A 22,390-nucleotide genomic window follows, 5' to 3' on the forward strand; every position below is an offset into this window, starting at 1 on the left:
TTGGTGATGGACAGGAAGGCCTGGCCTGCTGCGGTTTATGGGGTCACAAAGAGTGAGACACGACTGGGCGACTGAACTGAACAGTACAAGGAGGTAGCTGTAACCTGCTAACACTGCTGAATCAAGAAGGGCAAGACACAGTGTTCAAAGAGATTCAGTGGTTTGCAAACACCACAAAAATCACTAAGTGAACAAGCCAAGACTATCTACAGGCCTTCAGATTTCTTCCTTAATGTTATTTTTACTGAGTTACGACATCCTTAAGTACCTACTACTTGTAAAATCCAGTACTGTGCACTTCAAGGAGAAGAAGGCACCAGTAACTTCAATATAAAGTATGGATCAGAGTGTTTCACAGAATTCTTTCCTTCCCCTGTTGATCCTATATAATACTGGATCTGTTTTAAATCTATTTAAGTAAGACTACAGCACATTTACATTGCTGTAACTTCTTGAAAATGCAAAAAGAAGGATCACTGACTTAAGGCAAAAAAAAGAATACAAGCATTTATTATGCTCTTACTGCATGCCAGACTGTTAAGTGCTTCTGGTATATAATCTCAAATAATATGTATGCACATGCACACACACAAATCCTCTAGAAAATCACTCTCATTTTATAACGAATAACATATTTAAGAGATTAAGAAATTCAAATGCAGAAATGACTGTCTAATTTTTCAAATTCCACAGTCCACGTGTCTCCCACATTTTCTCCATGGTATCTGATTCTGGAGATTAAAGATGTAGTAAAAAATAAATACTCAGCCCCAAAATCCATTACTATGTTGACATTAAACACTTTGATAGTGGTACAAGAAAACTGGAGCAATGATGACCACAAGGCAGGAAAGCTTTCTGTGTTAAGAGGTGAGTGACTCATAAGTCAGTCTTTGGTTCCTTTGACTGAATTTCTAAATATACATAAAACAGTTTAGTGCAAAAGGAAGAAGACAAAGGTTTCCATCTTCAGGGGAAAAAATGTTAACTCTCATAAGAACCTCTAAAAAAAAATTTCTAATGCTTCTAAGACCAAAAAAAAAAAAAACCCCAATTTGATAGAAAATCCCAAAGCATTCATCAACTTCAGAATCACATGACTTAAATTTCAGAATTAGCATTGCTAAAAGATGCTTACTCCTTGGAAGGAAAGTTATGACCAACCTAGATAGCATATTCAAAAGCAGAGACATTACTTTGCCAACAAAGGTCCGTCTAGTCAAGGTTATGGTTTTTCCTGTGGTCATGTATGGATGTGAGAGTTGGACTGTGAAGAAGGCTGAGCACCAAAGAACTGATGCTTTTGAACTGTGGTGTTGGAGAAGACTCTTGAGAGTCCCTTGGACTGCAAGGAGATCCAACCAGTCCATTCTGAAGGAGATCAGCCCTGGGATTTCTTTGGAAGGAATGATGCTAAAGCTGAAACTCCAGTACTTTGGCCACCTCATGCAAAGAGTTGACTCATTGGAAAAGACTCTGATGCTGGGAGGGATTGGGGGCAGGAGGAGAAGGGGATGACAGAGGATGAGATGGCTGGATGGCATCACTGACTCGCTGGACGTGAGTCTGAGTGAACTCCAGAAGTTGGTGATGGACAGGGAGGCCTGGCGTGCTTCGATTCATGGGGTCGCAGAGTCGGACACGACTGAGCGACTGAACTGAACTGAACTGAGGCACCAAATGGTAAACATTTCAAAGTTCACTGACAGATAATTTCAAGTACATAATATATCCTTCATGTAGCTCATTTTAAGACCGAAACCTGCCTCTAAACAGATATATAAGAAAAAAAAAATTATTTCATAAGTCTTGTATTTTAGTTTTATCCATAATTTTAAGGAGAACAGCATGACAACCTTTCATTTCTCTTCATATATAACCTCAAATAATATATACATACCTTCATATGACCTCTCTGAGGAACTTACCTATAGTATGATCCTTCTCACAGCTTAAAGGGCCGTTTACATGCCCCAGCTATCTCTAGCTTGACCTTACAATGCTTTCCCGTCTTGCGCTTCCTCTTCCAGTCAGGGTGTACACAATACTATTCTGCTTCCTAACTCAAAGGTCTGAGGATATTCAATTGCTTTCTGTTAAGGTCAGAGGTTTCTCTGACACTTACCACAGACTGTAATAATATATAATGATTAATCATCAGACTCTATATTGAAGAGAACACAGGGTGTCTCTTTCCCTCATCACTGTGTTCCTGGTAACTAAGTAGTACAGTGTCTGGCATGTGGTAGAAACACAATAAATCTTGACCAAATAAATGAAAACAGCAGTTTGCAGAGGTGAACTGGAGTAAATCACCTCACAGGGCTTGAACTCATCCACAGGAAAGAGATACAAATTAAACTGGAGAAGGGAACAAGAAGCATGCATAAATCACGCCCATTTGCTTAGCAAACTTTCTTCACTTTCCTACAGGGCACTGAGAAGTTCACAGAAGGCCTTACTGCCTAGTCCTGGTAGTGTCCATCCTGCCTGAAGGGGAGTGTACAGTACAGTATTGTTGAAATTTCCAAATTCAAATAATCTACATATCAATCTCAAGAATAGTTGTGGTATCTTTTATTTTCTACTGCCATAGACTTAAGGTTCATCTCAATCTTTTTGGGTTAACAGCACTTCAGTATTAAAATAATCACATACTTTTATGGATGTATAAATCTAAAAGTATGCTTTTTGTATTCTTCACTATTTACATTTAGCCTTAGAAATGCCAGAAATTCTGAATTTAAAGTCTTTTCCCACGTTTTTATAGAATCCAGATCTACAATCTTTAGCATTATGTAATCTAACAAAAAAAAAATGAATAAGGTGAAGAAATAAGACACTTTGCTCATTCTCAATAAATGTTTCCATCATTCCTCACTTCAGAGTTCATACCCCTACTGCAGCCCTTTAACCAATCTAACATCTGCATGATGTCCATGCCCTGAAGAAAACCCTCTATCCCTATTCACTGGCAGACAAAAGATATGCATCAGAATTAGAAACTAAAACAGCTTCCCCTCAATATACTGTTTTGTGTATGTGTGCTTAGTCATGAAGTCATGTCCAACTCTTTGCGACCCGGTGGACTGTAGCCCACCAGGCTCCTCTATCCATGGGATTCTCCAGGCAAGAGTACTGAAGTGGATAGCCATTTCCTACTCCAGGGGATCTTGCTGACCCAGAGTGATAAGCTAAGTTCACACAGAGTTAAATACATTTCTAGGCCAGACAAGAATCTAATACCATGAAACATGGTTTCTATGGGAACATGCATTTAGAGTTACAAAAACCCAACTGGCAAAACCTTTTGGAACAGTGTTTTTAAATTAGAATGCCTATATTCTGGAAAATGTGGGTAAACAAAACTGTCATGAATCAAATTGTATCTGTGAACTGCAATCTCTACAGTTTAAATCAAGTGTATCTTTAACTTGTTTTTGATGTTAATGATTTGGTTGATTCCTAATATATCTCTCCCTTGTCCAATTAAATCTTTGTGTGTCTCTAAATTTTTATTAATTTTCAGTCCAAAAATAAAATCCCTTAAACTAATAGAGCAAAATTAGCATGCTCTAAGTAGAACTTTCAAACTAGAATACCACATAACTCCTAGCAGCTCTATGTGTCACAAACAATTCCTTAAATCAAATACAGTATTTGGGCATCCTAATTACAAATACAGTACATCCTATTGACTGAGCTTCTCCGGTAGCTCAGTAAAGAATCTGCCTGCAATGCAGGAGATCAGGGTTTGATCCCTGGGTGGGGAAGATCCCGTGGAGAAGGGAATGGCAACGCATTCCAGTATTCTGGACTAGAGAATACCATGGACAGACCATGGGGTCCCAAAGAACAAGACACGAATGAGCCATTAACACTTTCACTATTGACTATTAGAAACTGCATTATTCTAGACATACGGCTAGGTTTAATAAAGCATGTGCTCTATACCACTTTCTTTCCCAGACCGATAAAAGGGTCATTTACATAAGTGTCCAGGCTCCAGCACCTCAGCACACATGCCCTCCATCCAGTGGGCTTCAGTCATAGCCTCTTCAATAAGAAGTGAATTTCAGTCTCGGGGCTCAGTGAGACCTCTCCCAAACGTATTTCTTCCCCTATTCTTTAGAGTTCTTTAAATGATAACTCAAATAATAACAGTTTATCACTTGTTACTACTCAATATTGCTTTGTATTAAACTTTCCCCATTCATATTACTGTATAGTTTCTATGTCCTAACTGGACTCTTACTCATACAATCAACTTCCTTAAAAGCATTTTTTGTATTCTAATAATATATTAATGATACAATTCTGTATTTTTAAGAGAGAAGTCTCAAAAACAATCAGGAAAGGGAAAATTAACCATATATAGTTGGTTTTTTCTTAGAATCACCACTTATTGAGCACTTACTAAAAGTGTACAAAGGCACTAGAGACCTCATTAAGTAGGCATGATGCATTACATCGTTGGCTACCGGTGACTGGACTCAATCTCTAGTTCCTTTTTCCTCCTTGGATAGGGGAATGGGCTCTAATCATAGTGGCTGGTTTTTCTGAGGCACAGCCCGCATCCTGAAGCAATCTATTCCCCCCAACCAGGAGTTATCTCATTAACATACAAAAGGCAGCAAATTTCTGTGGCAGAAACCAAAGGAATAGGCTAAATATTTATTTAATCTTTCACTGTATCATTTAGATTTAAAAAAAATGCCTAAAAATATACAGCAGTCATTGCATTTAACTTATTCACAAAACAAAAACAGACTCACAGACTTAAAGAATGAACCCTAGGTTGCCAGGGATAAGGATGAGAGGAAGGAGCAGCCACAGAGTATTATACCACAGTCAGCCACATATAGCTACTTATAGATACACCAAGGCACCAAACTGTTTTGTTTGTTCTGCTCATGGACTTCTCTTTGCTTCAAATGATACCATCCATCTCCCTATACATCTTCAACATCACCTCCTCTGTGAGGTCTTTCCTGTTCTTAGATCTTCTCCTTGGTCCTAGCAATATATCCTGTAAATACCTCACTTAAGGAAAGAAGTAAAAGCATCCGTTACTCAGTCATGTCTGACTCTTCGCAATTCCATGGACTACAGCCCACCGGGCTTTTTTGTTCTTGGAATTCTCCAGGCAAGAACACTGGAGTAGCCATTCCCTTCTCCAGGGAATATTCTCAATCCAGGGATCGAACTCAGGACTCCTGCATGGCAGTAGGATTCTTAACTGTCTGAGCCACCAGGGAAGCTCCATATACTTCACTTAACTTCTAATATAATGTATGCATTTCTGGCTCCCACCACCACCAAACTATAAGCTATTTTATAGCGTATTGTTTATACCTATCTGCTTAAAACAAAGAATAAATGAAAAGATGGACATGATAATGAGAGATAACTGGGTATCTAAGCAGAGATGTAAAAAAGCAATTGAAAACATGAAACAAGAGTTTACGTGAGGGTGAAAAATTTTAAATTATTTTGAAAATACAAATTTGGTAGTAATGAACATATACAAATGACAGATTACATAAACACTCAAAGCTTGCAAAGTAGAAAGCAGAAAACCAAAGACGAAACCTTGAAAAACTCCTACAATTAAGTAAACACACAGTCCATGGTATTAGCAACGAAACTTTAGTATGTGTATAGCCCAAATGTAAATACTTTAAATATATGTACTGTAAACACACAGCAAAATCTGACAAGCTTACAAAAACCTTGCCCATACCCAGGCCTACTTGAGACTGTCTTCTTACCCAACAATTCTCAACTTCCCTGTGTTTGTAGTACGTGTTTAAATACTAAGCATTTTTGGCAGCATGCTCGAAAAGATCTGAAACCTTCACCACAGCAAAATTCAACGACTCTTAAGGGAGGTGGCAGTAATTAGAATGGAATTATTCCTCCAGTACAATACTGTCCCATGGTATCTGCAAAAGCAGTTATCACACTGTTCAGTAGTATCCCACCCTCCTGATTATCCAGGCACTAAGACGTGTTCATAGCAAAATACTGACAAGTTTCAATAAATAGTATTGATATATAATAATAAATAATAATAAATAATAAATAAAAAGCAAAATTAACTTAAAAGTAAGGTATAATTGTTTACCTCTTATTCATAACAAGTGTATTCTGCTCTACACTAAATCACAAAACCTGTTCAGAGGAGATACTGGAATAAGTATAATACATTTACTGAAGTACAGCAAAATAAAGTTTTAAATTATGATCAAACCTGGGGGCACATCTCTGAAGATTTTTGACAACAAAAAGGCTGAGACCACTACTCTAAGACAAATGCTATCAAATAAGTACTGAGGTTAAAGATGGAATGTAGATGACAACAGCAATAAAATCTACTCTGTATGTTTAATAACCATATTTTGTAAGAATAATGCTGATACATATACATTACTTTCCTTGGTTGAAGCTGCAAATGCCAAGTTAGCTTCTATAAGACACTTGTGAAGTCACGCAGTTGTGTGCGACTCTTTGCAACCCCATGGACTATAGCCTACCAGGCTCCTCTGTCCATGGAATTTCCAGGCAAGAGTACTGGAGTGGGTTGCCATTTCCTTCTGTCAAATTAAGTTAAACTTGTTATTCTGATTTTTTTTCTTTTTAATTTTGGTTACATCTAAGTTATTAGTGGATCACATTCTGTCAGACCTATCCAACATGACCCATGCATCATTACAGATACCAAGGGAACATTTCATGCAAAGATGGGCTCAAAAGGACAGAAATGGTATGGACCTAACAGAAGCATAGAAGAGGTGGCAAGAATACACAGAAGAACTGTACAAAAAAGATCTTCATGACCCAGATAATCACAATGGTGTGGCCACTCACCTAGAGCCAGACATCCTGGAATATGAAGTCAAGTGGGCCTTAGGAAGCATCACCATGAACAAAGCTAGTGGAGGTGATGGAATTCCAGTTGAGCTATTTCAAATCCTGAAAGATGATGCTGTGAAGGTGCTGCACTCAATATGTCAGCAAATTTGAAAAACAGCAGTGGCCACAGGACTGGAAAAGGTCAGTTTCCATTCCAATCCCAAAGAAAGGCAATGCCAAAGAATGCTCAAACTACTGCACAATTGCACTCATCTCACACGCTAGTAAAGTAATACTCAAAACTCTCCAAGCCAGGCTTCAGCAATACATGAACTGTGAACTTCCAGATGTTCAAGCTGGTTTAGAAAAGGCAGAGATCAAATTGGCAACATCCGCTGGATCATCGAGAAAGCAAGAGAGTTCCAGAAAAACATCTATTTCTGCTTTGTGGACGATGCCAAAGCCTTTGACTGTGTGGATCACAATAAACTGTGGAAAACTCTGAAAGAGATGAGAATACCAGACCACCTGACCTGCCTCTTGAGAAACCTGTATGCAGGTCAGGAAGCAACAGTTAGAATTGGACATGGAACAACAGACTGGTTCCAAATAGGAAAAGAAGTACGTCAAGGCTGTATGTTGTCACCCTGCTTATTTAACTTATATGCAGAGTACATCATGAGAAACACTGGGCTGGAGGAAGCACAAGCTGGAATCAAGATTGCCGGGAGAAATATCAATAACCTCAGATATGCAGATGACACGACCCTTATGGCAGAAAGTGAAGAGGAACTACAGAGCCTCTTGATGAAAGTAAAACAGTAGAGTGAAAAAGTTGGCTTAAAGCTCAACATTCAGAAAACTAAGATCATGGCATCCAGTCCCATCACTTCATGGCAAATGGATGGGGAAACAATGGCTGACTTATTTTGGGGGGCTCCAAAATCACTGCAGATGGTGACTGCAGCCATGAAATTAAAAGATGCTTGCTGCTTGGAAAAAAAGTTATGACCGACCTAGACAACATATTAAAAAGCAGAGATATTACTTTGCCAATAAAGGTCTGTCTAGTCAAGGCTATGGTTCTTCCAGTGGTCATGTATGGATGTGAGAGTTGGACTATAAAGAAAGCTGAGTGCCGAAGAATTGATGCTTTTGAACTGTGGTGTTGGAGAAGACTCTTGAGAGTCCCTTGGGCTGCAAGGAGATCCAACCAGTCCATCCCAAAGGAGATCAGTCCTGGGTGTTCATTGGAAGGACTGATGCTGAAGCTGAAATTCCAATACTTTGGCCACCTGATGGGGAGAACTGACTCACTGGAAAAGATCCTGATGCTAGGAAAGACTGAAGGTGGGAGGAAAACGGGATGACAGAGGATGAAATGGTTGTATGGCATCACTGACTTAATGGACATGAGTTTGAGTAAACTCTGGGAGTTTGTAATGGACAGAGAGGCCTGGCGTGCTGCATTCCATGGGGTTGCAAAGAGTCGGACACAACTGAGTGACTGAACTGAACTGAGTTACATATGAGATTAAAAAAAAATGGACTCCTATTCATGGAAGAAAAACACAAAGGGAGCAAGAAAAATGCTGAAAATGGAAAAAACATCTCCAAGATATGCAAATTGAGGGGAAAAGTAGTATTTAAACTATAAAGAAATCCTTCAAATCAAAAAGGAAAAAGTAAAACAACTCCCCCTCCCCCCACCCAAACAACCAGAAACAAATGTGATTTCCACAAGGAAAAAAGCAATGGTTCATAAACATATAAAAAGATAACCAATTAACCTATCAACACTAGAATGGTTAATGGTTCATAACTATAAATGAACCACCAAATATGCTCATATGCTGCCTTCTCTACCCCACCGCAGCCTAATATGCTCAGATGCACTAGTGCCCTCCCTCTGAAGCCACTAGCAGGAATGGAAATAATCACTTCTATTAGTTCTGCAGTTTTATTACCAACTTGAAATCCCAGCCCACTGGGGAAGAAGTCTGGAATTCAGTTCGGAGAATGTGTATGGAGCAATGAGAAGAGAGTTCATAACCCCAGGAGGCCTGCGCAGAGAGCTCCTTCTTCCCTCCCAAACTGGTCATTTTAGACCTGAGGATGTGGACTGATGCTAATTTCTTTTCAACACTCTTCCTTGGCCCTGTCCTGACCCAATTTCTTTAAAGCCTTATGGGAAGACCTCAGGGGTCCTCTTTCTGAAGTGCCAAGACCAGCTCAGAGGCCTCCGTGGAGGATACAGAAAGACGCACACCCCAAGTCCAAGCTTGTTTCTGAAGCTCCATCTCAAACAAAGGTGACATTTGATTTTGCATGCACTCTGGTTCAAATTATGATGCATAAACTTATATATATGCAAGTGTATAGCTGGTTCTCATATTAGTACAAGCACAGCATCAGATCCTGGCCACTAATGCTTCTTCATTTCTGGTCCCTCTCTCCATACTCCTCTCCCATATCCTTCCTCTTTACCTAGGATCTAGTTCTCAGCTCCACAGTCAATCCTGCCCTCAAAGCTAGGGCCACTCAGCCCGACAGACCCACTTCCAGGCTGGACAACACCAACAAAAACCCAACAAATAAGTTTCTAGTTCAAAACAAGCTACTCTTCTGTCTTGTTCCCACATGGACTAAAAACCACAAGAAACGTCTTTCTCTGCTTAATTGTTTACCTGTCCACAGTTCATCCCACCCCATCACTAGTACCCCAAGTTCTCTCCAAACTTCCAAGCCAACTACAATGTGAAAGTATTTTTGTACCCTATAGAACAAAATAGACATCATAAGATTATTATTCTGTGTGTAATTAATTAATAAAGAGATTAATTTGGTGTTAGTTTGAGGCATGAAGAAGAAAAGCCTTTTCATTCTTTAGCAGGTAGCATTTTTATGAGGTATTACTAGAACAAGTATAAAATGTAGGAAAAAGTGTGCAACTTCATTTTGTTTTGTAAGCCTACAGTACTGGGCCCTAAATGTTTTTACCTCTGGGAACATCTTTAACTTTTTTGCCATCTTCAGACTTCGAAAAATAAGTAGCTTTTGTTATTGCTGATCCTGCGAGAATGTAAACCTGAATAATATATGAGAAACAATACTTAAAAATCATCCAGAAAATAGCCAATAAGTACATCAAAAGGTGTTCAAAACCACAATCAGGAAATATATACTGACATCACAATGAAATACCACTACTTACTAAAACTGTTAACATATAAAAGTTGATAATACTGTTACAAATATATAGACAACTGAAACTCTCATACAGTCCTGATGGGAAGGTACAATCACTCTGAATAACCATTTAGCAATACCTTACAACAGTTATGTATATGCCCAAGAAAAACACTTTAGAAGTACACCAGGTACCATTCTTCCCTGGTGGCCAATGCAGGGGACTCGGGTGTGATCCCTGGTTTGGAAAGATTCCACATGCGGCAGAGCAACTAAGCCCACGCGCCACAACTGCTGAGCCTTCGTGCTGCAATTACTGGATCCTATACGCCTAGAGCCTGTGCTCCACAACAAGAAAAGTCACTGCAGTGAGAAGCCGTGCGCCACAACAAAGAGTAGCCCCAACTTGCAGCCACAACTAGAGGAAGCTCAAGAACAGCAACAAAGACCCTGCACAACCAAAAATAAAGAAAACTTTAATCTAAAAAAAAAGTAGTAGTGTATCAGGTTCCAAAGTAAGAACTGTCCTTTTAAAATTAGCAATACAACAGAAACATCCACCATCACTTCTAAACATTTATCAGACGTCTTATCTAATACAAGAAAAAGTGAATTATAAGCATAAAAATTGTAAATAAAAATAAAACTGTCATGATTTATTTACACAATCTTTATATAAAAAATCCAAAAACATCTCTGAAAAAATATCAGAAAAAGTTTTAGCAAAGTGGCTAGATATAAAATCAATCTACAAAAGTCAGCTGCATTCACACACACCAATAACAAATAACAAACATTTTAAAGCACTTTATAATATTGTTATTGGAAAGTATCAACTATATAGAACAAATAATGTACATGAATTCTACTATGAAAATCATAAACCAAGTAAAAAAAAATTAAAGATCTAAGGTGGCTTAGTGGTAAAGAATCCACCTGCAATGCAGGAGATGCAGGTTTAATCCCTGGATCAGGAAGGTCCCCTGGAGAAGTAAATGGCAACCCATTCCAGTATTCTCACCCAGGAAATCTCATGGACAGAGGAGCCTGGCAGGTTACAGCCCATGGAGTCGCCAAAGAGTTGGACATGACTTAGCAACTAAACAACAAAAATATTAAAGCAGAGCTAAATTTAAAAAAAAAAAAAAGTACACCCTGTTGATGGACAGAAAGACTCAATATCATAAAAGATGTTAGAAGTTCTAAATTGGTCTACAGGGTCAATAAAATTACTAAAAAAAAAAAAAAATAAGAAACTCAAACAGGGTTTTTCAGATAAATTGTTAAATTATTCTAAACTTTTAAGAAAGCTAAGAAAGCACATTGGAAGAAGAAGAGCAAACTTACTGTTTCAGTACAGAGATTATTATGACGCCTTAACAATGAAGACAGGATGGTATTCACAAAATGAACCATGGAACAAAACAGCAAAGGGGGAAAATAAAAAAGCATTTTCCATAAAACTTTTACATATGACAGAGATAGTATGTCAGTTCAGTGGGGGAGAGCATTAACTTTTCAATAAGGTAAGATTAACAACAAAAAAATCATACACAGAATAAAAATTAAATTGGATCCCTAACACATCAGGTACAAAAATTAAGTGCAAATAGGTCTAGTTGTTGCAAACACAACTTTTAAAACTCTTATTATTATACATATAAATTTCATTTATATAGCAAGGTGAAAAAAGTTCCAAAGTTAAAACAACTAAAATTTAAAAACATGTGCCTTTGGAATCAGAGAGGCAATAAAAAGGAAATCAAAGAGAGAATGAACACAGGATTCAAGCTGATTACAGTCTCAAATGAAAACCGAGGGATGGGATGAGGTGACTATATGGATAGATACAGGTTACTTTCAAAGTTCTCACTTTTGCCTTAGGCAGTGGGTTCAATGTGTGCATATCATCAAAGATGAATTTGCTATTTCATAAATAAATGAAAACATATTTGCATTGATAGCTGATTATGATCCAACGTTTATGATTAATTCCATGCTGTGTACTTCAGAACCAACTAGAATTAAAACAAACCTGACAAAAAGTATCTGACCACTTATGACCGAAGCAAATACAGAACTGGCATACAAAAATAATTTTAGACAAAGCAAAAAGTTATTCTACCACATAGAGCAAAAGTATAGAAAAAAATATAAAATGAAATTTGAAGCAAGAAGAGAGATGAATGGTATCTAATATTCAAATAATGTAGTTTCAGAGTAGGACGAAAAATGGAATAGAGTAAGAGTAGTAACTTTTAAATATATATCTTTTTCCTGAGAAGAACACTATAGTTTTCAGATCAAAAATTTTTGTCAGGATGGTTAAAAATACACACACACACGTGAAATCTCCGAATTCTAAAACCAAAGAGGAAATCTTATAATCTCATACAGAGAGTCCTACATGACTGAGAACACACACACAGAAAGTTAAATTATCTACCAAAAAAAAGTCAAACAGCATTAAACTACACAGAAGAGCACAGTTAAAATTAAACATCTAAATACCTATTTTAAAAAATTTACTGGCCACTAATATGTAACACAATTAAGTAAAATAATATTTTTGACGTAGAGTCCATTGTAAAAATTTTTTAAATCATTTAAAATTACCATTCCATATTATTCCAATATACTCAAGAAAGATATAAGAAAAAATATGCTAAACAGTCCTATTGGGAGCACAGGGAAGGAGGGAAAGCTATTAATTATTACACAAAAACATGTTTAAACATATTTGCTTAAAATTGAGAAGAAAAAGCTCTTTAAATAAATGAAAATCAGATGGCAATAAAAAGATTAAACATGCTATCACTATATATATACATATATGAGATGAAATCTTACTAAATGACCAGCAAAATCAAATTTAGATTAAATCCATTAGAAATACAAATATAATTTGATGAAATTATATTAAAAGTAGAGATGTCAATCTTGCTCAGACGATATAAAGATAAAACCATGAAATATTCAAATCACACTCTAACTGCTCATGTGATATATATAGAACTCTGTAACTCAAAAAAAATACATATTCTTTTCACATGATCATTAAAACCTCATGTGCTTAGTCATAAGAAATTCTTAATAAATTTCTAAAACTATTACAAATCATATTCTTTAAACAGAATGTTTCAATTGTGTTGAAACTAAAAACCAACAACTTAAAAAGTGCAACAAAAAAAGTAAAACAAAAAATATTCTTAAATAATGAAAGAAAAACATTTTAAGATAATAGTCAAAATTTGGAAAGCATAACTAAAACGTGCTTTAAATAAAGTGGTCAGCCTAATAAGAGTCACAGTCTTCAAGACTTCAAAGTAGCAAGTACTTAGGTTGAAAGATCAAAAACAGTTAAATGCTACAAATTTTGACTGATTTAACTTAATGCTACCCTAAACAATTCCAAAAGCATACAAAAAAACAAAAAGCTTTCTAATCTTTGTATGAGCTAATCTTAATCGCCCATACACATATAAAAACAAACCTTGTAACAAATCTCATTTAAAAATGAAGATTCTAATTTTTAGATTAAAATTTAGTGTAATGAATTCTGAGGCATCAGGACAAATGCGAGCCAGAAAGCAATACAGGTTAATGGTTAATGGCAGAAGCCCCCAAGTCTCAGAGTTTAAAGCCCACCCTCAACATACACTAACAATGAAATGCTGCTTTACTTCTTCTCTAATACTTCTTCCTCAACCAGGACATGAAAGTAAAAAAAGTGTCTACCTAAAAAAGTGGTTGGGAAAATGAAGTTGAAGAGAAGTTATAAAATTATTTGCACACTTTCTTAACATAGTACATAGTAAATACGTTATGTGTTATCCATTACAATTGTGCTTATCATAAAATATCACCATCAGATCAGATCAGTCGCTCAGTCGTGTCCGACTCTTTGCGACCCCATGAATTGCAGCACGCCAGACCTCCCTGTCCATCACCAACTCCCGGAGTTCACTGAGACTCACGTCCATTGAGTCAGTGATGCCATCCAGCCATCTCATCCTCTGTCGTCCCCTTCTCCTCCTGCCCCCAATCCCTCCCAGCATCAGAGTCTTTTCCAATGTGTCAACTCTTCACATGAGGTGGCCAAAGTACTGGAGTTTCAGCTTCAGCATCATTCCTTCCAATGAACATTCTATAACTTTAGACAATTTCTAAATTAGAAATACTACATTATTGCAACTTAGAAATTTACCCAGAATTCAACTTGTATTGTTTTTCAAGTTTCAATTCTTAATTTGGTTAATCTGTGACTTCCTTCCCACCTAACCTCCAGTATAATTAAATGAAAGCTGACTGTTGATCCCATAAGATTCCTTCTGCCTCTGTCCTCTACTTTCTCTTTTTCATCCTCCCTGTCTGGAACACATGCTTAGCTCCACTAAACACTTGGATATAAAAAAGTTGCTCATGTCTAATCATCTATCTTCAGGGCTTTAAAAGTAGATTCAGAGGCATTTAATGACTTGCCCAAGGTCATGGAAAGGTGATTTAGATCAACCCACATTCTATTCTTTCACTGCACTGTCTATATTCTAACAGATGTCCACAATTTCAAGCTTTCATTGTTTCTGCGTATGCGCTAAGTCACTGCAGTCATGTCTGACTGTGTGTGACCCTATGAACTGTAGTAGCCGCCAGGCTCCTCTGTCCATGGGATTTCCCAGGCAACAATACTGGAGTGGGTTGCCATGCCCTCCTCCAGGGGATCTTCCCCACCCAGGGATGGAACCCACATCTCTGATGTTGCCTAAATTGGCAGGCAGATTCTTTACCATTAGTGCCAGCTACGAAGCTCTTAACTGTCTCTCAATCATGTTAAACTGTGAGATTCAGTTAAGGAACTAAAATAACCCCTGCGTTTGCTTTCCTTTTAGAAAGCACTCACTGTTTATTTCACTCATCAAATATTTACTGAAACCTACTATGTGCAACCAGTCAATCCTAAAGGAAATCAATCCTGAATAATCATTAGAAGGACTAATGCTGATGCTGAAGCTCCAATACTTTGGCCACCTGATGCAAAGAACTGACTCATTGGGAAAGACCCTGATGCTGGGAAAGATTGAAGGCAGAAGGAGAAGGGGACCACAGAGGATGAGATGGTTGGATGGCATCACTGATTCAATGGACACGAGTTTGAGAGAGCTCTGGGAGTTGGTGATGAACAGGGAAGCCTGGCGTGCTGCAGTCCATGGGGTCGCAAAGAGTCAGACACAACTAAGCAACTAAACTGAACTATGTGCAAGGAGCTGGTATAAGCCCTAGGGTGAAACAAAATCGGCAAAAAAAAAATTTTATTCAACTCAGGAGAATACAGTTAATGTAAATAGAATCCAGCTCACAACTCTTCAAATTAATCTGGTCTCTAGGAGAATACCTTCTATTTAATATATTGCTGCCCTAAAGAATCCTCAGTTGGGACCTGAATCAATGAACCAAAATTCTGAGATGAGAATCCTACACTTTAGGTAAATATCAAGCAGAAAGGCTGAATATACATATTCAAGACCAAAATTATGACAGGACTTAACCTTAGCTAATCTGCTACCAACTCCAATTCACCTGTATCATATTAAACCTCAGAAAAATGGCTCTTTGCAGTTTCACTTAATCTCACAACTCCCTGCCAGGGCCAAACGTGAGCAATCAAGCAAAGAACACAACAGAGGAAAAGGAAAAGACACCCCCTGCCTTATGTTACATTGTGACAAGCTACTCTGTAGGTAAACAGAAGACCTGTGAGTTTTGTGCTACTTAAAAAAAAAAAAAAAAGACCTGAGTGTTGTGCTACTTTTTTTTTTTAATTATAATCATACATCCTTTGGGAAGAAAATAAACAATCTCACAAAATAGGAAACTGTTCCAACGACCAGACTACAGCTCTTCACATAAAGCTAATATTATACATGAGCATACAATTTTTTAAAGAAGAGCAGAAAATAGGCTAAAATTTTGGTTATGCAATATGCACTAGACACTTCTCCTTTTACTAATAATTCATAGTTTCCATTTTAAAAACAAAGAGTTTCACTTTTGTTTCTTCTAAAGTAGTTCACTTCCTAGTTACTAGTTGAAGTCTACTTCCTAGTTACTAGCTTGGTGGATTTTAATGTCAGTTCATTTGAAGTAGATGGTTTAAAGTATTTGAACCTGTATGAATATTTTAAAATAGTACTAATATGAGTAACAAAGTAACAGCATGTTAATATGACAAGCAAACACGTTAAATATTTCTTTAATACATAAACACCATGATAGAAGTATAAAAATAAATGCGACTGTATTGCTCTAAAAAATGTCCACAATCTCAATGAGATGATACGACACATACTAAAAACAGTGTCAAAATGGTAGTATTTTAGACTAACAACTACTCCCTTTGCTTAAGGAGGGGACTCATTAAACTAGGAAACTGGACTTGATGGCTAAGATCACTTTTAGTAATTTGATTCTTGATTCAAATTTATGCATAAACCTCTGAAATGGGCAGATCTGCATTATCTAAGTACATTAGTCAAAAATCAATTTAAAAAACTCACAAATGTTTTGCCATTCTTCAAATCTGACATGTGAAAAATATGAGCTACATTTCCCACTTTGAAAAAAAAAAAAAGGCTTTAATACTCAACATTGAAGAGAACTATAAACCGAAAGGACACCAAGCCTACTAAATATTGCTCAGTATACTATGGCCACAAGATCCTCCTCTAAGTATTAATACTTTGTTGTCACATACTCAACATCAAAAACTAAAGTTCAAGGTATTCAAAACAGAATGGAGGGGATTAGGAAATAAACTGTTCTAAACTCCCATTATTAAAACCAGAATTTTTTCATTGTAAATAAACTGCAATCTGCAACGTCTTCTAAATTAACCCAGTCACTCTTTAGTTGCTAAGTGGTGTCCTATTCTTTGCCAGGCCATGGCCCCATGCCACCCCAGAAACCCCCTCAGGCTCCTCTGTCCATGCGAGTTCCCAGGCAAAGATACTGGAGTGGGTTGCCATTTTCTTCTCCAAGGCATCTTCCCAACCTAGGGATCGAACCAGAGTCTTCTGCATTGCAGACCGATTCTTTACCACTGAGCCACCTGGGATACCCAAATTAACCAATAACAATTAACTAACACACAAGAGTTCCAAGACAAGTTCCCCAAAGTGCCTAAAATAATAATGCAATATGCTCGCTTTCCAAAATTCTTGAGCATCTTCAATTACTTCAAGTACTACCATAAAATTCTAAAAATATCTCAAAGCAAAAACTTAGCAGGCTGTGAGTATACACAGTCCATTTTACGACAGTAGGCCTTATTCTAAAATCAAGCACAGGTAGGATACAATGATGCCAAAAAACTACTGGTATCAACACCACAGGGTGGGGCATTCACACTACTCTCCCAGAAAAATCGAACAGTTTTAGCAGCTTTTCACAGTAAACCTTGGTCACCACCATAATTTCAAGACGAGTAAAGTAATGGTTTTCCTTTTGCCCAAAATGTTTTTCACACCAATAACCCCCTCCCCCAAAAATTAAGCCATAGCCAACGACTCTCCAGGATATGGTGCAACCCCTGATTGTGCACTTGAGATTCCAAAAGCAAAATCGAGGGGGGAAAGGTAGCATCTCTCACGTAAGTATACTTAACGGAAAAGATTTGAAGCTTCACAAACCCAGATTTTCTTTCTTTTTTTTTTTTTTAAGGGAACAACCTTTTTAATGTGTGACCCAGGCAAGAGTAAAGGGTGAGGATGGAACAAGGTCAAACTTAGGGGACAAAATATACCTGAAATAAGCATGGCCAAAAAGGTCCCCTTCTTAAGGGACAGTTTCTATATTTTTTAAAAAAAGGAAAAAAACAACAACAACAAAGAAAAAGGAACCAACCAAATCCTCTACTTCTACATTGAGTCCACCTGGTTCCTGTACCTGGCAACTCAATTCCGGTGGAGACTCTTTTGCAAAATAGCAGACCTGGAAGGCTCCTGTCTTGGAAAGAAAACTAGGTTCACAAGGGATGACAACCGGCTCTTTTTCTTTTAAAAAAAAAAAAAGGACGAGGAAGATAAAGTTTAATTATGAAGTCATACAGAGGAGTGTAGGAATGTGAGATCGCGCTCAACAAATACCCAGCACCGACGGTTACAGGAAAACAATTGGCAAGAAGGAAGTGGACTGAAACCCGCTAACTACACCCCGCTTTCCACACGCAGCCCGGAACTGGGCGCGACGCCCCCAAAGCGGGCAGGGGCGGGGGACGACGGCGCGGGGAAAGCTGGGGCCGCGGAGGCCCGGGCGGCGGGGAGGTCCCGGCCGCGGCGGGGGAGGGCGGCACCTCGGGCGGAGGAGCGGGGCCGGGTCTCCTCACCTTCTGCGCCGCGCTCTGCTGCAGCACATTCTGCTCCACGGTCATGGCCCCCGCCGCGCCGGCGTCCGGCTCCCCGAGCCTCCGCTGGCCCTGACTGCCACGCTCCGCCGAACCCCAGGGAGCGGCGCGGACGGCCGGCGAGGACAGCACCCCCGCCAGCCAGGCGCGAAGGCGACGGCGGCCGGGGTGCGCGGGCACCACGGGCTGGCGGCGAGGCGCGGACACCGAGGGCCACGGCGGCGGCCCCACGACTCCGCGCGGCCCGCCTCAGCGCGGCTCGGCGGCCGCAGCCAGGGCCATGAGCGGGCGGTGGACGCTGGGGGGCGGGAGGGCGCTAGCAAGCCCGGACGCGTCACGCGCGCGCGCGCGCTCCTCCGCTGGCGGCTCGCGGGCCACTGCGGGGAAGGGAAAGGGGACAGAGGGAGCGGCCGGCCAGAATGGCGCTGTCCTCCTCCCACCGCAACTACTCCTCCCCTCCCTTCCCGTCCCCTCCAGTCCTCTCTCCTCCCCTCCCGTCCCCTCCCCTCCCTCTACCGCCGTCACCGCCCCCGCCTGGCGGCTCCTCCCCCGTCGAGCCCCGCCCGCCGGCCGCCCTAACCCTACATTGTGACCCGCGGGGCGGTGGGACGGGAGGCGGGGCCGCTCCGGAGCCCCGCCCCCCGTCCCGGAGTCCCTGGGGGTGGGGCGAGCGAGCGCCACGCGGGCCCGGCCTCGGAGCCGCCCCTGCGGCAGGTTGCGCGACGCCTACCCGCGGCTCCGTGATGCTCCAAGCCAAGGCCGGAGGGCATCGTGCCTCTCCGTGCCCAGAATTTGTCGGATTTCCATATCCCTCAAAGACAAACATTTTCCTCTAGGTCCCTGAACGTTCCCAAACCGCTTTGGATCCCAAATCCCTGCTTCTTTCTGAGTCTCTGGTCCTCTCCTCTCCCCAGACCTTTCTAGGAATTTCACAAGCAGTAAACTTGCCCGAAGGGAAAAGTCAATTGTGATTTAAGCAAAAGGCTGTCAGAAGGCCTTTTGCTGGAATGTATTTTTCTCCACAACTAATCATTACATAAGTTAATATTGATAGTCTCTGTCAACTTCTTTCTTTCAAACATGTGCCAGTCACTGGCAGGCTCTTAAGAAATAAGTTTTATTTTCCTAAGGTTTGACATAAATGAAATACGGTCTATTCAACAGACAATGTTACAAAAATATCACTGCCTAGATGGTACAGGATATCCCAGTTGCAAAACAATTATCAATTAACCACCCTTATTGAAATACTTGATTATATATGGAATAGTAAGGAAAACCTAATATTAAGAAAACAGTCTATAACCTCAAAAATATCTTGCATTTCACAAGCTAATCTGGGGATGGGACGCAAATAGGATATGAGGGTGCCATGTGCCAGGAGAGAAGGAATAATCAATGGTTCAGTTCAGTTCAATTAAGTCACTCAGTTGTGTCCGACTCTCTGCAACCCCTTGAACCGCAGCAGGCCAGGACTCGCTGTCCATCACCAACTCCCGGAGTTCTCTCAAACTCATGTCCATTGAGTTGGTGATGCCATCCAACCATCTCATCCTCTGCCGTCCCCTTCTCCTCCTGCCTTCAACCTTTCCCAACATCAGGGTCTTTTCAAATGAGTCAGCTCTTTGCATCAGGTGGCCAAAGTATTGGAGTTTCAGCTTTAGCATCAGTCCTTCCAATGAACACCTAGGACTGATCTCCTTTAGGATGGACTGGTTGGATCTCCTTGCAGTCCAAGGGACTCTCAAGAGTCTTCTCCAACACCACAGTTCAAAAGTATCAATTCTTCTGTGCTCAGCTTTCTTTATAGTCCAACTCTCACATCCATACATGACAACTGGAAAAACCATAGCCTTGACTAGACAGATCTTTGTTGACAAAGTAATATCTCTCCTTTTGAATATGCTATCTAGGTTGGTCATAACTTTCCTTCCAAGGAGTAAGCGTCTTTTAATTTCATGGCTGCAATCACCATCTGCAGTGATTTTGGAGCGCCCACAAACAAAGTCAGCCACTGTTTCCCCATCTATTTGCCATGAAGTGATGGGATCAGATGCCGTGATCTTAGTTTTCTTAATGTTGAGCTTTAAGCCAACTTTTTCACCCTCCTCTTTCACTTTCATCAAGAGGCTCTTTTTTTCTTCTTCACTTTCTGCCATAAGGATGGTGTCATCTGCATATCTGAGGTTATTGATATTTCTCCCAGCAATCTTAATTCCAGCTTGTGTTTCTTCCAGCCCAGCGTTTCTCATGATGTACTCTGCATAGAAGTTATATAAGCAGGGTGACAGTATACAGCCTTGACGTACTCCTTTTGCTATTTGGAACCACTCTTTTGTTCCATGTCCAGTTCTAACTGCTGCTTCCTGACCTGAATACAGATTTCTCAAGAGGCAGGTCAGGTGATCTGGTATTCTCATCTCTTTCAGAATTTTCCACAGTTTATTGTGATCCACACAGTCAAAGGCTTTGGCATCGTCAATAAAGCAGAAATAGATGTTTTTCTGGAACTCTCTTGCTTTTTCAATGATCCAGCAGGTGTTGGCAATTTGATCTCTGGTTCCTCTGCCGTTTCTAAAACCAGCTTGAACATCTGGAAGTTCATGGTTCACGTATTGCTGAAGCCTGGCTTAGAGAATTTTGAGCATTACTTTACTAGCATGTGAGATGAGTGCGATTATGCAGTAGTTTGAGCATTCTTTGGCATTGTCTTTCTTTGGAATTGGAATGAAAACTGACCTTTTTCAGTCCTGTGGCCACTGCTGAATTGATATACTCAAAAATACAATATACACATAAGCAAATCTGGGTATAGTTTTTAATCTGATTTAAGAAAAAAGTCAGTTTGGTATGTGGTCATTGAAATATTTATTTTTATTTTATTTAATAATCATGAATTACTGTAACTCATAAGGTTTTGTATTTGGAGCACTTTGCAAACCATCTTTGCTCTGCACCTTAGAGGTAGGTCTTCAACCAACTTTTGTGGTCTTTGCTTTTAGTTTTCATGTTTATTTGCTCATTTGATTTTGACAGATTACAATTTTTATTTATTGCTATCTTACATCTTTGACAGAAGATTTTGAAAAGTTGCGAACTGGTTGGAAACTCAGAATTTTAAGGAATGACAGACAGTTCTGACAGAATGCATACATTTTTAATGAGAACATGCCTAATGCTAAGCCGCTTCAGTTGTTTCTGACTTTGTGACCCTATGGGTCATAGCCTGCCCTGCTCTGCCATCCATGGAATTCTCCAGGCAAGAATACTGGAGTGAGTTGTCGTGCCCTCTTCCAGGAGATCTTCCTGACCCAGAGATCGAACCTACCACTCTTAAATCTGGGCTTTTGCATTGGCAGGCAGTTTCTTTACCACTAGCACCACCTGGAAAGCCCTTTTATGAGAACACTGAGTCCCGACAAGGATAACTTGTCAAGGAAAGATTACTAGAGCCCATTTTTCCTCATTTATAGATGAAAATTCTTTCCACATATCAACTTCAAGTTTGTCTGTATTATAGATGTTCTTAAAATTTAGTCTGTCTACTTCTTGACATTTGAATTTAAGAAAGTTAAATTTAACATAAAAATCTACCAATATGGTTTCAAAAAGATATTACCAGATACTAAAGTTTAGTTTCTAGATTTTGGCAATTAATACTCCTCTGAGTTAGACTTTTTACTTCCACAAGAAAAAAACAAATGATCTTACCGGTGCTTTCTATATAATTAGCAAATAAAGCTATTTATATGGTAGTTTGTACCTGCCCACTTTGATCATTCCCAAATTACTTCTACTGGTTTCCTATTTAAGTTTTTTAAAATTTTACTTGTGGTTTTGTAGAACCTTCAGAAGCAAATTTCATGTTTCATTACTGATATTTTTTTACAAAGCATACAATTGGAATGAATAGAGAGTGAAAATTTGAGATAAATTTACACATAAGAC

The 22,390-nt window shown here is 39.4% G+C and overlaps 1 protein-coding gene across 6 annotated transcripts in view; it reads right to left on the bottom strand.

Annotated features, from left to right (window-relative positions):
- USP25 (ubiquitin specific peptidase 25) overlaps positions 1 to 18,905 on the bottom strand; it is a 164,343-nt gene extending 145,438 nt beyond the window's left edge. For 4 of the 6 annotated variants that reach the window (XM_025282229.3, XM_025282221.3, XM_025282223.3 and 1 more), the window contains exon 1: positions 18,425 to 18,905. In XM_025282229.3, the coding sequence (XP_025138014.1) occupies positions 18,425 to 18,469 (45 nt within the window). In that variant the 5' untranslated portion in view covers positions 18,470 to 18,905. The remainder of the gene's footprint in view (positions 1 to 18,424) is intronic. The other 2 variants (XM_025282251.3, XM_025282232.3) reach the window with 1 other exon arrangement.
- Between the last annotated feature and the right edge of the window lie 3,485 nt (positions 18,906 to 22,390).

This window comes from Bubalus bubalis, chromosome 1, assembly GCF_019923935.1.
Source record: "Bubalus bubalis isolate 160015118507 breed Murrah chromosome 1, NDDB_SH_1, whole genome shotgun sequence".
Classification (NCBI taxonomy): domain Eukaryota; kingdom Metazoa; phylum Chordata; class Mammalia; order Artiodactyla; family Bovidae; genus Bubalus; species Bubalus bubalis.